The sequence below is a fragment of the Varanus komodoensis genome, unplaced genomic scaffold (assembly GCF_004798865.1).
Source record: "Varanus komodoensis strain SLA01 unplaced genomic scaffold, ASM479886v1 scaffold27, whole genome shotgun sequence".
Classification (NCBI taxonomy): Eukaryota; Metazoa; Chordata; class Lepidosauria; order Squamata; family Varanidae; genus Varanus; species Varanus komodoensis.
In genome coordinates, this window is record NW_025335701.1 from 7,012,187 (window position 1) to 7,029,350 (window position 17,164).

The window sequence follows — 17,164 nt, forward strand, 5'->3', positions numbered from 1 at the left end:
CGCACCTCACCATGTGTGGGACCGAGGCTTCAGAGGCTTTACTTAAACAGAGCATCTGCTTTGCTGGGCATGTGCCAGCAGCAGTTTGCTTGCCAGAACCCCTGGACTGGTTCCCCCTCGTCCCCACGGCAGCCTGCTGGCCCCCTGCCTCTGGCTTGGCCCAGGCACTGGGAGGAATGAGAAAGAAGGGTGGCAGATTCCCCCCCCCCCCCCCAGGCTCTCAGCCTGTTGGGCATACAGGTGGGAGCAAGGCTAGAAGCAAAGCGGGGAGGAGCTGTTTCCCAACAATCCTTCAGAGGAGCCATCAGACTTTTCCCGTTCATGGAAGTTCATGGAGATCATGTCCCAGTCACTCTTTATGGTTTCCCACCACTACTTCCAGGGTTTTCCTTACCATGGAAAATTTGTTAAGGAAGAAAAGACAGAATAGAGGCTGTGGACAGGGCATTGAGCTGAGAGTTTCCAGAGAGAGCTGTGTCTCCAGGAGTGGCAAGAGGTCCGAGATACTTTCTCTAAGCATCTCAAGCAGACTGTGTCCTGTAGTAGAAGCTGAGTTGCTTGGGAGACAAATAGCAAAGGGACAAAGGGTTGTGTGAGGGAATTGTGTAGCAACCTGCTTTTCTGAGAGTGGATCTTCGTGTCCATGTGCGTGTGCAGGCAAGGGCGAGAGACAGGAGTACGTATGGGGAACTCCCAGGCTTTGCAGAAATAAAGAAAGAAAAACGGAAATACCAAACACCTTGAACTGAGCCCAGAAATGAACAGGTAGCCAGCAGAGTGGGTACCAGTGTGCCTTAATATGGGCTGCCAGGTGCATGCAGCACAGACCTGGAGGCTGCATTTGAACCAGCGGGAGAAGTTGCACCCGGTTGGAGGAGTTGTACGTAACGTAGCACGCATTGCAGTAATCCAATGGAGTCGTGACCTTGAACACGGGCACCCGAGGCTTGGTCCTTGGTCTCTAGGAAATGGACCCCCTTAGGCCTTGCAGCTCCTGAGGTCTGTGAGTCCGTGAGCCCATTTCCCCAGGCTGGTTTGAATTTTTTCCTACAGAGCCGGTTGTGGAAAGACCACAGCTTTCCCAGGATGAAATGCGGCTGCCACGACTCCAGCGGGAGTGCGTGGAAGAGCTGAGGCAGCCGCCCCCAGTGCCGCTTGGCCACGTTGCCAGCTGTCTTCAGCCAGAGGCCCTTGGGCAGACAACCCCCCTTTTGCCCCATCTGGCCGAGGGGCCGTGCGGCCTCTCCGCCTGACCGGGCCGAATCTGCTGCCTGACTTCAGACAACATGTTCGGTTTCCTAAAACCTGGACAAAGCCCTGGTTCCTGGATGAGCTTATAAACTACCCCGGGGGAAGCGGGGGGGGGGGGCTGCATGACACGGGGAGCTGTGCCTCCCGAGCAAACCCAGTCATTGCCTCTTCTTCTGGCTTGTAGAAAGCCCCTCTTTCCCCCTGTTCTAGCGACTGTTATTATGCGCAGCTGCTGGCTGCAGAAGAGAAGACGGGCTGGGTTTTTGCCACAAAAGCAGCTCTTCTCCTACTTCGAGGGAGATCACTCTGGCACTCTGCCAAACATGCTGCAGGCCACAGAGGCTCCAAAAATGGCTTGTCCTGGCTGTTGGACACTGAGGAAATTCACGAGAGTCCCTGGTGAACCTTGGCAACCTCCTTGCCTTTCTTCCAGTAGAGCCCACCCAGTTTGGGCAGCTTATGAGGCATCCAAGTGTAAATGTGTACCGTGACAGGCGTGTTTTAAACACTATTTGGCAGGGAATGATGCTGTGACTCATGGAGGTGATCTGCTCCTTGGGATTTCCCATTACCAACACATGAGACAGTAAATACCAGCTTAGGGTGGAATCCTTTGTGCATTATATGGGAAAGTGTCCCGGTGTGCCCCAGCCGACCATCCTGGCCGGTTGCTGTAGGACTGGCTTGTGCTGTAAACGCATGTGGGATGCTGGTGTCCTAAGTACTGTGTGTGTGGGGGGGGAGGGGTAAAAATATACCTTATATACACACATGTCTGCGCATGCCAGTTGTTTGATTTTACATTAATTAGCACTCTGTATTTCAAGCCTGAGACATGAACTCGGGCTCTTGAAGACTTCAGTCCTTTCTTTAAGGGAGAGGGAGAGAATCTGTGTGGCTGTTTGGAATTGCCAGATAGAAGGCAGCTGGGGTGTCCCGTTTTGTGTATCTTCCACTAGGCAGCAGGCGTATCCCAAACCATGGGAATCAACTAGTGACTAATCTAAGTATATTCCAGGTTTCCTGGACACAACAGCTTCTCAAATGTATCAAGAGATCTTCCTGTAATTTTGTAAGAGTCTATTGTAAATGTGCAATGTAAAACCTTTTTTCCAGCTGGCTGGAATTTCCAAGCAGGGGGTTAACCGATCTAGGAAAAGGGAACAATTAACAGCTACTTTTAGTTTGGCATAAACCATGGAGCAAAAGCTAGTGCTTGCAAACTCATGCCATAATTTATTGGATCATTTTCCTTCAAGGTGCTTCATGTTTGCTGCTGTTAGTTCTGCGGACAAACACAGTTGCCACCTTGGAAACAATCATTTAATCTAGAAAATAACTTAGATTACAACTTGCTACAAGATGCGAATCGTAGTTGCCTTTCCTTGCCTGCACAGGGCTTTTCTGTGTAATCCTGAAATACGGACGCATTGAGACTATGTGCATCCGGCAGGCTACCTTTCCCCTCTTAGCAGACGGAGATAGATAAAGACAACAGAGGCTCGGAGATAGATAAAGACAACAGAGGCTCGGCACAGTAAGCCCCCCTCCCAAGCCTGGGAACTGAGCAGTTCCTCTCCAAAGCTATGACAGCTCACTCCTGTGAGAAGAGGAGGGGGAGGAGGCTGCGCATCCTCTTGGCCCCCCCAAGGGCTGTGTGCAAAAGAATCTGTTTCCATGTGATGCAGTCGCTTTGCTAACAAAAGGGTTGGGTATAAATTGTACTGGAAAGGCGGCACCTCTGTGCAAAACAAGGGAATAGGAGCGGAGCGGCTTCTCCTGCTGCCCTTCCGCAGCTTTTCTGGGGCTGCCGTTGTGTATCACATCTGCAATTTGCTGCCAGAGCATCCCTGGGGGTCCTGCAGCCTCAGCGGCGGCAGCTCGCTGGCTCTCCGAAGCAATCCTGCCCATGTTTCTCTGCTGGGCTTCTGCTGACGACGCTGGTGAGGCAGGTGCCCCAGTCCTTGCAGACGCCCCCTTCACAGCCATTTATGGTGAAGCTACACTAAAAACCTCAGCAGCATAGCACGTTTTCCCAGGGAAAGGAACAGGACTGGTAGGTAAACAGATTTTTTAAGATGTTTTCCACTGCTTGAAAGACCTTCTGGGTTGGAGGAAAAGGCAGGGGAGAAGAGACCAAGGAAAAGGTTGCTGAAGGTAGACAATAAACATCGAAAGGAATCAGGATCCCTTTAATGGAATTTGGAAACGGATGCTACAGGGTGGTGAAATGGTGTTAGCTAAATCAGAGATTGCTCTGAAAGAGAAGTCCCCTAGGAGGTGAACGTTCACCGTTGGTTAATCAGGCGCCGAGTTTCTGAGATTAGCTGCTTTGCCTAAGACATCCTTGCTTTGTTCAGCAGCCTGGTGGCCAGAGGGAACCGTTTGGACATTTGCCTGTGCACGTCCTGATAAACGCATGCATTTATTTTTCGGCCTTGTCGTTGAGACAGGTGGGCAGTCACCTGGGTAACAGGCAGGTTGGGCCTGGTATCTCTGCAACAGGACACTTGGTGGCTATGCAGGCACCACCAGATTTCCCTCCCTCTGAATAACAGGTCAAAGTACGCAGAGATAAGGCTCCTGTTACCAGAGTCGGCCTCTTCTTTAAACAGGGCTAGCAACACTCCGCTTCGGCCTAGCAGGCAGGTAGCAAACACCTTGTGACTCAGAGAGCGCAAGAGGGAAATGCACCATGAATCAGAAGAAGCAGGTTCTTCTTAGAAGAGCACTATTTTTTCAAGTGTAGAATCTACAACATTCATACTCTGTGGTGCAGGTCAGGGAACGGCATGTAGTCCAAAAGGTTTGGTGGCTTTCTCAGTTAAAAATGTGCATGAGTAAGAAGTGGAGCAACAGGAGAACCTCAGAGTTTATAGATGATATTTCCTAGGTGGCTTTTCTGATTGCAGTGCTGGTTACCTAACACCGCAGGTGGGCTCTGCTACTGACCCTCCGTCTGCTCCTCTGTGTAGGCAATACCAAACTAGACCAACGCCTGGTCCAGTACAGCAAACGGGTGGGCACCCGTGCTCTGGACATGTAAAAGCCTGACTTAAAAATGACAAGAGCAAGAGCACTATTCATGTTACTTCTTGAAGGTATTTCTCTACTACCTTTAAAGAAGAACTCAAAGATATTTATGCAAAGTTATCAAAGCAATATGCTTTAATTTAAAAACATGCAGTAAATCGGAGAAGACAAACAACAGTTATCTTCCAGAAATTGTGCTTCTGCTGGTGCTTCCTCCCCCCAGGACAAGGTGGGGGGCAGTTGGTGAATGGAGGATGCATCAAGACATCTCAGAAGCAGAATGTTGGGTGAGAGGATCCTTCAGAATGATCCACTAGGGCACCTCTCTTCTCTCCTCTTCATCCTTCTGAGCGTAAAGCAGAACTTCTGCTGTCAGACTAAGTTTTTCCAGTCAGGAAAAGCCGACTACCCCCCAAATCTAAAACTGTATAACGATGTGCACCCCAGTTAGTCAGAATAGTTAATCTGCAATTGCATCGCCCATTTCATTACTGTTTTTGTTCATCATACTGGGTGCATTTAAAGTGCAAAGTATTTGATAAAATTAAAAACACAATCTGCTTCACTACTTGGTTGTGTGGTTTGGAAAATCTTCTATAGCCTTGGGTCTATAGAATAGCAAGGAAAAATGCGTCAATATTATGAGGTTGGAGATTTTGTGGGCTTTTCCTCTCACCTTCAAACATTCAATGCAGCTTTCTGTGATAATTGCCTGTGACAAGCATTAAGGTGTGCTTTTTGAGCTCTCTATCTCTTTCTTTTGCTGAAGATGCTCAGCACTAGTAGATAAATTCCACATAGTCATAATTACCATTAAAAAGTAAAGAACTACAGTAGACAAATTACAGTAGTCTTAACTATGGTCGCTGAAAGCAGGACTACTTCAGCCCACCGTTTATGCAGCAATCTTCTTTTAACTAATTTAATTTAAATTAAATTAGTTAACTAATTTAAGTTAACTAATTCTTAGTAAAAATGAACCACAGTTTAGGGTTTGGGCATTTTTATTGTGTGTTATTGTCTCTTTTATGGATTGTTGCAACTCTCCCAAGGAGTAGAAATGAAATTAATAATAACAACACTAAACTAATTCAGAAAAGAAGTTTCAGATCTCTTGGTTATTTCAGAGCAGGAAATTGGTACGAAGTATGTGACTGCAAAGCTCACATAGATTCATCCTTGTAAGGCTGGACCCTTCATTTGCATGAATTCTGTTTTCAAGCCTGGCCTATTGGTCACATCCAAATCACAAGTGGTATCTCTTTGGAGGGGTAGTTTATTTTGCAAGCACCTGGAACTAGCAACATGGACCGTGAAGCTGAAAGCAATCTTGCCCATTAGCGATGGGCGACTTGTGACCTTCCATATGCCTTGGTCTACAGCTCCCATGATTCTGCACCGCTGGCTGTGCTGATGTAGGCAGATGAAAGCTGTAGCAAAAAAATCTGGAGAGCCCCAAGCTACCCACTCTTGCTATGAAGCGCTTTTTGCCAAACGAAGCTGCAAACACAGGACTGATGAGGGAGATGGTGCTTAAGGAGAAAACATAATCTTGGCTCCCTGGTTTGAGCTTAAAACCTGCTTTTGCAAACAGCAAAGCTTCCTTAAAGGGGAACTATAGGTCACGTGAACATAAGAAATGTACAGATGGTCAAAATCATATTCTATGGATTTTTAGGCAGCCAAGGCTTGGGTGATCTCTCTGGAGAAAGAAAAGGCACAGGGTTTAAGCCCTGCAGAATGCTTGGCAGTTTCTCATCCACTGGAGCATGACTTCCTCACGGTTCTGTCCTAAATCTGTTGTGTCTGGCACATGCAGCTTGTGGGCAGCTGAGGAGCAGGTCAGCCATGGCGTTAGTGCTGCTGCAAGAAGAGCGCTCCATTGTTAGTGGAAGTCCAGACACGGGTGGCCTAGAACTTTGCAGCTGGGAAGTGGGCACGCTTGCATTTCTATATGTCAGCCATGGAAAAAGGGTGGTCTCTTGGGTGAGATTTGTTTGGAGCAGAGTGCAGAATGTGGGACACAAGTCAGGCACCGGGTGCCAAGGCGGAGGAGAGACAGAAGAGATGAGTCAGGCCTCGGAGTCCTCCGGGAAGGGGCTTGGTGACTTCACCGGGGACAGTGCAAACCCCTCGATGTCCCTGTTCTCTCCCTCAATGTGCATTTGCTGTCCCATTCCGCACTCATTTCGTGGCAGGGGTTTTGCTGATGTCACGGGATTCCCCAGCGGCTTCAGCACACGTCCTGGCAATATTGGCTGGGGAGGAAGGCGCATTTGATGTTTATATGCTGTGTACACCTCTGAAAAATCTTACCCGTGCCAAGCCTTAAACCTGTCATTTTGCAAAGCAGAAAAATATTATTTACTTTAAAAAGGAGGAAAAAGAGAAGAGTCTTGAAAATTAAACCTCGTGCCAAGTGTTAAGTAATTTAGTTTAAGACGAGAGAGGGAAAGATATAATGTGCAGAATCCCACGCTCACACACACACTTTTTAGAATTCCTACTTTTATTATCAGACAGAGCAGTATAGATTGCAGTGCAATCTTATGCAAGTCTACACAAAACCAAATCAAGTTGGATTTGGTGGCATTTACTCCCAAGTAAATGCAGATAGGTTTGCTCCCTTACTAAACATTTCCACAGCAACCTGCCTTTGTGTTTCCTTTCAGACCCAAGTAATAGCCCCATTATTTTCCATTAGCAATAAAAGGAGGAAAAGAGGCTGTAAGGAGAAGAGGAAACTCATTTAAAGCCCAAGGCATGCACAGTGGTACCTCGGTTCACGAACTTAATTCGTTCCATGATTCTGGTCACAAACCGAATCAAATTTCCCCATAAGGTTCAATGTAAAATAAGGTTAATCAGTCCTGAACCATATATAATTTTTTTTAACCACAAAATATGAAACAAAGTACAGTACAGTATGAAGAGAGAGAACACTAACCTTGCTTGAGGTGACTTCTGGTGTGGAGGACAGGAAGGTGGGTGGGGAGGAGGGTATTGTCTGGAGGGAGAGTCTGCGACCACGATCTTGACTTGAGGAAGCCGTGACCACGTGTCAGAGTAGTGGGGAAGATGGCCGCATTCGTGTTCATGCGAACATGATTGTGGCCCTCTTCCCGCTCGAACACGCTCTGACACGTTGCAGTGCGGGGAAGATGGCCGCGTTCATGTTCATGCGGGGAAGATGGGCAAGCCGTGATCCTCCCTCCCAGCCCTTCCATTGAAAGTTGCATGGTGCTATCCTTGGGCTTGTCTGTCATTGTGTGCTTCAAATATCCCATATACGTGGTTAGTGATGGATCAGTTGTTATTATTATTATTATTAATTATTATTATTATAACATTTCTATGCCGCCCCTTGCCGAAACCTCGGGGCAGCTTACAACACGATAAAATACATTGAAATACAATAGCACATAATAAATTACCATTAAATACAAAAATACAAAAAATACATTGATTTACAAATATAAGATTAAAATTATCAGTATAAATTAAGTAAATAAAAATATAGGAGGAGAAAGAGAAGGAAGAAGAAGTTGCCCTGGCCAGATCATATGTTTTAACAATTAAAATGATGTTTAAATAAAAAGGTCTTTACCTGGCTCCGAAAAACCAGTAACGACGGTGCCAGGCGGACCTCTTTGGGGAGTGAATTCCATAGGCTGGGTGCCACCGCAGAGAAAGCCCTCCTCCGAGTACTCCGAGTAATGTAGTAATAAACTACATTAGAATGAAAAATCCAGGGGCAGCTGGCCTGTGGTAGGGTCTACTCTTCACCTGGCAGTATGGAGACCCTACTTACCAAGTTGTTTTATGTACAACCCATAATAAGCTATGAGAGCAGGACTGTAACTCATTGACTTGCTGCGAACAATATAAACCACACTCAAGGGTTGAATAAGGGTTGTCGTTGAACTGTGGGTTGTTGTTGAAACATGGATTTTTGTATTGTCTGAACTTAGCCAAGATATTAAACTGTGAAAAACCCACAGTTTGTAAGCGAGCAACAAAGCATGAATTCTCTCAATGGACTAACCGAGTTAGTCCAGCTCGGTTCAGACAACATGACAACAATCCGCAGTCCTGTAATGGCGCCATCTGAACCTAATCTCAACTCTTCAGTGCTTTAGTGCTCAAGCAGATGTAGAAAAGTGAAGGTCGGTTGGGCAGATACTGTGACCTGTTTCTACACTCTTCCATACTCTCTGGTTCACGGCAAGAACAAAGTCGTTTTATTCCACTGAGCATCTCAAGTGTTTTTCTTCTGCTGAGAAAAACAGTACTGCATCCAGGAGCAAATCAAAGATATGCCAGAGTTGAAGTCCCCGGAGAGCTGCAGAATGTCCCCCTGCCCCCAGCGTATGGGAGCTGTTCCTGTGTGTAACAGTTCTCAATACTAACAGTATATTGTGCAAGATTATTTAAACCCCTCTGGCCCTAAGAGCTGAAAGGAGGGATGGAGAAACAGATGCTCATTGATCTTGTTCTACTTGTGACTCTTCCACTGGGGAGGGAGGGAGGGAGGGAGGGAGGGAGAGAATTTAACCCTGCAGCTGCATTTCAAACAACACCTTTCAGCCAGCTGTAGCAACAGTTCCGTGTTCTTCTTCAGTAGCAAGGTTCTGCCTCCCGAGTTTCTCCTGGCCTTGAACAGCAACACCATTATTTTGTGTTACTTGAATTTCCTCTAAGAAAAGCATTATTTTTTCCCAAGGCTGGGGAGAGGGCTTGGTGAAGACCATAAAAGAAAAGGCCGTACGGTGGCAAGGGAGCTTTTGGCAGCTGCTGTCCAGCACCTGCATCACCGGCACTCGCAGCTCTTTCTGAGCAGATCCTTCTTAGGTCAGAAAGCTCAGCGCTGGAAGGGGGCTACACAAATGGACGTGGAGGTGCGGAGCGATGCATGGTGTTCTGTGTTGGGAATTTTTGGGGTGGTTTGCTGGGACCTGCTTCTGTGTTCACACTGCAGTAGTTATGTACTTGGTGAACAGGCTGACTAAGTAATGCAGGGATGTTCTGGGATCTCTTCCTTCCCTCAAGATTTCTCTGTCATCAGCCAGAGAAAGACAGCCTGGAAGTCTGAAATACGTTCGCTTTTCATTCAGGATTCTATGGAATCCCTGGATCAACTTGGAAGAACAGAACCAGAAAAATAGGTCTGGAAATTATGGCCATTGGTTGCAGGCGCGTGTTTGCGATGCTTCTTGTATCGGGAGGGATATTGTTTTTAGCCCTTAATGTTTAGAAGAATGTGTATCAGCAACCGTGAGGCTGCATGTCTGAAGGCGAATGAGTGCATTGTGCACACAGGTGGGGAGCATCTGGTGGAATGGGCTCTGGCGCACACAAAATTCTGCCACGGTAGCACTGAGCATCTTTAAGGTGTGGCCTTGTTTGCTTTCTTTGCAAAGGACTGACCTCCCGCAATAAGTAGCATGTTACGCTCACTGCTGTGATCTGCGTAGCAGGTATTTACGTTCCCTAAAGCAGGTCTTCTTTGCTCCCTGAGACTGAAGGGAGGGGCAGAGAGATAGACCCCCCAGAAACCTGTTGAGGAACCGTTGGGGTAATGAAATGGTGGCGCCTGCAAAAGGGCATCGGGTGAGATTTACCACCCCAATATGGATGCCTGCTTGGTATTCAGAAAATAAGCAATAGGGCGCGGTAATAACCATATTTTGGTTTCCTCTGTCTGTACAAACCATTTTATTTCTTCTATGTCTTACCTTTCCTCCAAAGACCTTAGGTTGGCAAACAAGATTCTACCTCCCCTGTCCTTTTTTAATACAGCGACCCTGCAAGGTAATTTGGGATGAGAGATGATAATTGGTTTGGGGTGAGCATTATGGCAGAATCAGGATGTGGACCCAACTCTCCATGGCCCTAATTGCAGCATTTGTAATAGGGGTCCCCAAACTGCTGATCTCCGTACCACCACGTCCAACATTCCCACCTGGCATGGACAGATTTGGGCATGTCCTCAATCAGTTAATGTACCCTAAAAGACAGGTGGGTGGGGGCACACGAGAAAAACAGCAGGAGTGGCTCCAAGGGGTAGCTGGTGATGATGTGAAGAGAATTTTGGGGTGGATGGGACCTCTGGCAACTTGTCAGGAAGCTAGCGGGAGGGCAGCAAAAGAAAAGTGAATGGTCAGGAACAAGATCTGCCAAGATCAGGTTACTCTCATACGAATCTAGGATGCGAACAGACATGAGATACGGTGTGCGATGCTCATCACTATACCTTAAAAAGGATATTAAGGCGGAAAGGTTGTGACATCTGAGACTAGAAAAAAAGGCAAGCTAGACAATGGTACAGAAGTATGCATGGCGTGAAACTGGCAACTAGAGTGAGGTGATTTCATGGAGCCAATCAGTGGGAAATTCACACCAAGCAAACGGAAAGTGTGTATAGTTGAATTGTGGAATTCACTTCCTCAGGGTGTGCTGGTGGTCACCATTCTGGCTGACTTCACAAGGGGATTAGATCGGTGCTAGCAGCCTCGAAAGAACCTTTGTCCAGTCCATCATGGTGGTGCTTGTGCTGTAACGTCTCAGGGCTTCCCTCACCCCTGCTCAGATTAGGCTGTGAAACATAGAAAGAACACAGAAACATAGAACATAAACATTTCAGGAGGTCTCGGGAGTGGTTTTGTGTCTGAGTGAGAAGGAGAAAAGGGACAGCCAGCTCAGTTCCGGTACTGAAACAAATTTGTGGGCTCAGTGTGTGCTCGGAAGCAACCCATTCCTTAATTCCCAGTGGATATCCATAACCCACATCCCCCTCAGGCCACTGTTTTGCACCTAGAATACCGCAGAGTTCTGGTAAAAAACCAAACTAAAAAAAGAAGTAGAATTAGCAAGACTGAAGACTGCCCCCCCGCCACTCTAATAAGATCTCTTGGCTTAATAATTTAACCTGGCCAGCATCATAATCCTAAAATCAATACTTATATTTCATGATGCGTCTCATGTGATATGTCAGTCTGGGGGCCCTTGTGTGGTTTTATAGCATGTCATCTTCAGGACGGCAGCATGGCAACAGATTCGCTTCTCGTCTCATTCTACACACATGAATGTAAAGGCAGCCCCTAATCAAATCAGCCCTTGCCATGAGTTTTCAAGCTCAGCTGTTTTCAGACTATCAACCCAAACCTATGGAAGACTCTTCACATTAGACTTCGGATGGACAGGGTGTGTTTTTCTAGCCCTTTGTGCTGTAAATCGCAAACAAGTGAACAAGAACAGAAAGAAGGGTGTGGACTTCCACTCATTATACCAGCTGGTTGCCCATCTCTGTAAGGAAGTTTGGATCTCTCTCATTAACTCACTCTTTGGGTGAGTTTGCACGAAAAACTACGCCATTATTTGGCATAAAGTGTACAAGCAGAAATGCTCACCCATGATCAAGCCCACTCCCTCTTCTTTTCCTGTAGGGTAGAGAAGACTGAGGCAAAAAACTTTATTTAATTAGAGTTCTTGTATCTGGCCCTTCACAATGTCTCAGGAAAGCATTTAGTATCACTTGAGCCAAGCCTTGGCTTGTTGTTACATGTGAGCCAGGAATTATGGCTAAAAATACATTCTAATCAATTGCTGAACAAACAAATGTCAAGCTCTGGGTTGGTTTTATGATTTGTTTACTTAAACCACAATGCCTGATTCGTACACAGGGACAATGTGCAAACACAGAACTGAAGCCTGGTTTATTTTATACCCTGCTCCCCACTCTGCAATTATGGGATCCTCTCAGCCCTGTTCATAGACCTGGAAAGAGACAGCTGTCAATGGCTACTAGTCCCAATGACTGTATGGGACCTCCAGTATCTGAGGCACATTACTGGTGATGGTGATGTTGGATCATATTGGAGGCACCATGTTCTGTTGCCCCACAATGAGAGCAGAGAGACCCTCAGTCTGGTCTAGCATGGCTCTTCTTGAGAAAAAGTAGGGATAGCCCCAGAGTTGACTCTCTTGTTGGGTTTGCATCCATTCTTCTTCCATAACTGTCTGTGTTTAGATGCCTCCTGGCATTTCCTCCACCTGTGATAATGCACTTACCCGTGTTCTCTCCGCCCTCCAAGATACTGGCCTTCTCAGTGAATGAATGCAACAGGTGGTGATGCTGTGTGGGCATCGCCGCCATTTCCTTGCCAGAATCAAGTTGCTTTCTCCTGCTACTTGGCAGCCAGAGTGTTGCCTAATTGGTAATTGCAGAATTGGAAGGGGCCGATAAGGGTTCAACTCCCTGTTCAGTGTAGAACTCAAGCGTCCCTCTCAGGCAGCTGGCCAGCTGCATCTTTAATACCTCTAGGTGGGAGAGCCCACCACCCCCCGGGTCATGGGTTCCACTGTCATTTTGCTCTCACAGTCAGGAAGCTTCTCCTGACATTCAGCTGCAATCTGGTTTCCTGGGGCCTGAGCTCATTTCCCCACATTCTGTACTCAGGAATGATCTAGAAGAGGCCCTAATTCTCTTCTGTGTGGCAGCCTTTCAAGTGTTTGAATAATTCTCTCAATCTTCTCTTCTCCAGACTAAACATGCCCAAGTATTGTCCACCTTGTAACGATGCATTTGGTTTCTTTTTCCTAGGTGCAGAACTTGGCATTTCTCCTTGTTAAATAGCATTCTGTTGTTTTCAGTCCAGCACTCTAACCTTTCAAGATCAATTTGAATTTTGTTTCTGTTTTCCAGGGTATTTTTTCTCCTACCCAATTCTGTGTCATCTGCAAATTTGATAAGCATTCCTTCTACCTCTTATTAGTTAGTTAGTTAATTAGTTAGTTAGTTAAAAGCTTTTCTATACTGTCCTTCACCTTGAGTCCCAGGATGGTAACTCTTCATCTAAATCATTAATAAAAACGTTGAAGAGCACTGGGCCCAGGACTGAACCCTGCAGTACCCAACTCATTGCCTCTTCCCAGGCTGAGAAGGTGCCCTTGATGAGCACTCTTTGAGCCCAAAACTGTAGCCAACTGTGGGTCCACCTGATACTTGTTCCACCTAGTCTACTTTTAGCTAAGTTTGCTAATCAAGATGTCAGGGGGCACTTCGTTAAACATTTGTTGAAGTCAAGATACGGTATGTCTGCAGCATTTCCACGGTCCTCTGGGGGAATTACCTGATCAGAAAAGGAGATCAGATTTGTTCTTTGCCTGCTGACACAGGAAATTTTGGATGGCATCCTTAGTTGTTGTTGTTTTTAACTCAAAAAGGCATAAGAAAGTCCATGGGATTCGGGCTTCATTCATGCAGGCCAATTTAGTGGCAAAAGCGCAAGCCAGTCCTGTGTGTGGTTTGTTCATACATCCCACCGTGTTTACTGCTGCCTCCTCCCAAGTTGTGTGTAGGATACCAGCCCTACACTGCTTCACGTGGTTATCCAGGAGGCAGTTGCACGCTCCTATTTTATCTCTGCTCTTGCAAGTGCTTTATTGGAAGTGTGCACATTTGCTTCTTAATGTAAAGGAATCCCTACAAGGATGGGGCCTGGTGGACAACACTTGGACCTTGCATGTATATCTCATCGATTTCCTTTAACTTATTTTTATTGAGTGGAATAGTCCTTGGGTATTATTTGGAACATTTATAGAAGGTAGGACCCATATTAAGACAAATGTAACAAATCAGAAGGCTGTGAGAAGAGACAGAACTATTGTCTTTAGATGGGCTTTCTCCTTCTTGTCCAGAATCTTAGCTTTCTCGATTCCATAACATGTATGGAAAGTTGTTGTCATACGGTTCCCATCACATCTGAATATTGCTGTTTTTCCTAGAAAAAGATCTACAAGTACAAGAAAGTGCTGAGTAATCCAAGCCGCTTGGAAGTGGTTCTGAAGGAGATCCGGACGTTGGTGGACATGGCACTGACTTCTCCGTTGCAGGATGAATCTATCCATCAAGCTCCTCTTGAGATCGTTTCCAAGTTGCTCTCAGAGGTAACCTCTTGGTCACATTGCCTCTCTGTAGTTGGTTTCTATTGACAAAAACCAGGAGCCTTGGGTTTTAGATGTGTGTATGTTCGGTTTTCAGGAGGACTCAGGAGTGGTTTTGTGTCTGAGCGAGAAGGAGAAAAGGGACAGCCAGCTCAGTTCTGGTACTGAAACAAATTTGTGGGCTCAGTGTGTGCTTGAAAGCAACCTATTCCTTAATTCCCAGTGGATATCCATAACCCACATCCCCCTCAGGCCACTGTTTTGCACCTAGAATACCGCAGAGTTCTGGTAAAAAACCAAAATAAAAAAAGAAGTAGAATTAGCAAGACTGAAGACTGCCCCCCCCACTCTAACGAGATCTCTTGGCTTAATAATTTAACCTGGCCGGCGTCATAATCCTAAAAGCCTTGGGTTTTAGATGCGTGTGTATGTTCGGTTTTCAAGGCCAGTCACTACCTTTGTGGAAAGAGAAATCTCCCTGCGATGTGGCCACAGAGCTCTGCTTCCTCCTGAATAAGGCTAGCATGGAAGCATGGCACGCATTGGTCTCACTTTCAGTTCCTGATACCTCTAGATAAAGGTTCCTGATGGTACGGCAGAATTCCTTGAGATCCTGGAAGGTTCCTTTTCCTCAGAGGAAACAGCACTGGGTTAAATGGACTAACGGATTGATTTGGTATAAGGTTGTTTCCTATTCTGACTTGGACAAACCCTTTTGGTACAGGGGATGTTTGTTTATGGATCATCTGCTTCAGTTGAGGGACAGTTGATACCTAGCGTGACATATGTGGGGTACTCCTTCGGAATTTGTGCTTGCATGAGAATGGTCCAGACTGATGCACTTAAGCGATTAAAAGTGATGGGCCATGGGAAGAACAAGGAACGGCTCACTCTACTATATTGAAAGCATGCCGGCAGTGCCTTGATTGGGTCACTCTAGGAAAAAGGAAACATAAGTTAGGGGACCTTCTTGATTAATTCCAGATTTATTTACTGATTTATTTGAAAAAGAAGAAGATTTGTTCACTGATTTCTGTTTTCCGTTTTCAGAATACCAACCTAACCACTCAAGAGCATGAAAATATTATAGTGGTAAGTTCAAATTAACAAGGTTTTGCCATCAGCTAAATTCAGGTTTATACCGTTGGTCTAATGACTTCATATACTTTCACTTTCCGGTATTTTCATTTCCTGTCTTGTCTGCCCCCTCCCTTTTCTACATTATCTCTTCTGCCCATTTCTACTCCCAGTTTAAGCTGGTTTATTTCTGAGGGTGGTCCTCACCCTCAGGAAACAGCAAACATTAGTTCCATGAGAACCTGAACATCTTTGCTTCACTTCCTAATAAAGCTGCAGTTCCCAAGGTGCTTGGGGAGCATTCTGGGAGCCATTGTAATTGCTATGCAGTCCAGATATGGCTTGAAACTGGGGTGAAAAAGGTCAAGCTCAGGGGCCAGATCTGACCCGCCTGCAGCTCCAGCCTGCCCCTGCTTGGGTCGCCGGGTCAGGATGCGACCCAAGGATGCTGTGCAGATGTGGAAGAGAACCAGGCTGAGGAAGTTCCACTGCTGAAATTCGCCTTCCGTAGATGTTGGGGTCATACCTTTTTCAGAAAACTCGATTCTGCAGAGCGATGCCTGAGAAGAATTCTTGTGTGCATCTTATGATGCAGGCTTGTAGTTTACTCATTTTATTAAGCAATTCCAACTTAGGAAGGCAGGCAGGCACAAGGCACCAGGTGAGGGAGAAAGATCCCTCAAACAACCACTCAGAACTGATTTTGACAGTAGCTCCAGATCGCTTCCCCACTCTCATCCTCTACCAGCTCTGGATAACAGGCGAGATACATCAGTCCAGCCATGCAAACGGACCGATTGACTGTAACATTAGTTACGGTGCAATTCCACATATCTTCATCCTTCCACTTACATTCCTAAGACCCTGCCAGGACTCAGTAGCAAAAATTGCACTTCTGAAAGAGCTTTAACTGTTGGGTGGTTTAGAAATGTAACAAGATACATATATGAAAATTGTAATGCAAGAAAAAATAACATGTTCAAATAATATCCAGAAGTCATAGCAAACCTGTCCTGAGTCAACAATATAAGCAATGTTTTAAAAGCAGGTTTGACGAAATAGCAGATAACAGTACTAAAACCTCTCAGTTCTCAACAGTGGCAGGATATAACCATTAACGGAATATACCCATGCCTTAATTTCTGGGTGGCTGTTGCAGTACTCCAGTCCTGTGAATGGCACAGGCTGCATTTGGATGTAATTCTAATCCAGGGTTTAGCATTCTGAGAAGAAACCTAACCTCCTGCTGGCTTATGCAATGTCCTCTCCCCTCTTATTCAGCTGAGCCCTAAGTGGTGGTTTAGTAGAGCCAGGTCTCACAGGGATACGTTGCCGGCCCTTTTTTATCAGCAGTGATGACAAAGTCATCTTTATATTATCTGTCTGTCTGTCTGTCTGTCTGTCTGTCTGTCTGTCTGTCTGTCTGTCTGTCTATCTATGGAACCTTAAGGCACATGCATGCTATGAAACCTACTCCAGGGAGAAGGAAGGCTGGATTGTTGATACGGATCAACCTACCTACCTGCCTTTTTGGATTCTCCTTGGGGACATGGCTGTGGGGCCATAAATGGGAGACTGCAATCCTATATTTTCACTTGGTGTTAGCCACAGTTTAACATGTTGCCCCGAGTCTTAAAAGATGGTCATAACAGTCCACAAGGTTTTTTTGTGGTGAATGAATTGGTGCATTCTGCTTCCAACTTTGGCTTGTGTCTCCCCAAAAGAGACTAGAATATCTGATTTACATGTCACACTAAACAGCCCAGGGGTGGGGTGGAACATATCCTGGGTTGCTTAACCTCTCTTACATGTCACATCCACAAAAAGGGTTTTAAGAAAAGCCCCGGGTTGTTGTTCT

General features: G+C 46.0%; 1 protein-coding gene across 4 annotated transcripts in view; it reads left to right on the forward strand.

Moving 5' to 3' along the window:
• The window catches only part of LOC123025366 (c-Maf inducing protein), a 171,135-nt gene that overhangs the window by 108,648 nt on the left and 45,323 nt on the right, over positions 1–17,164 (forward strand). For 2 of the 4 annotated variants that reach the window (XM_044433979.1, XM_044433980.1), the window contains exons 4-5: positions 14,071–14,232; positions 15,280–15,321. In XM_044433979.1, the coding sequence (XP_044289914.1) occupies positions 14,071–14,232; positions 15,280–15,321 (204 nt within the window). Of the gene's footprint in view, positions 1–1,989; positions 3,312–14,070; positions 14,233–15,279; positions 15,322–17,164 lie in introns of those variants that run through there. The other 2 variants (XM_044433982.1, XM_044433981.1) reach the window with 2 other exon arrangements.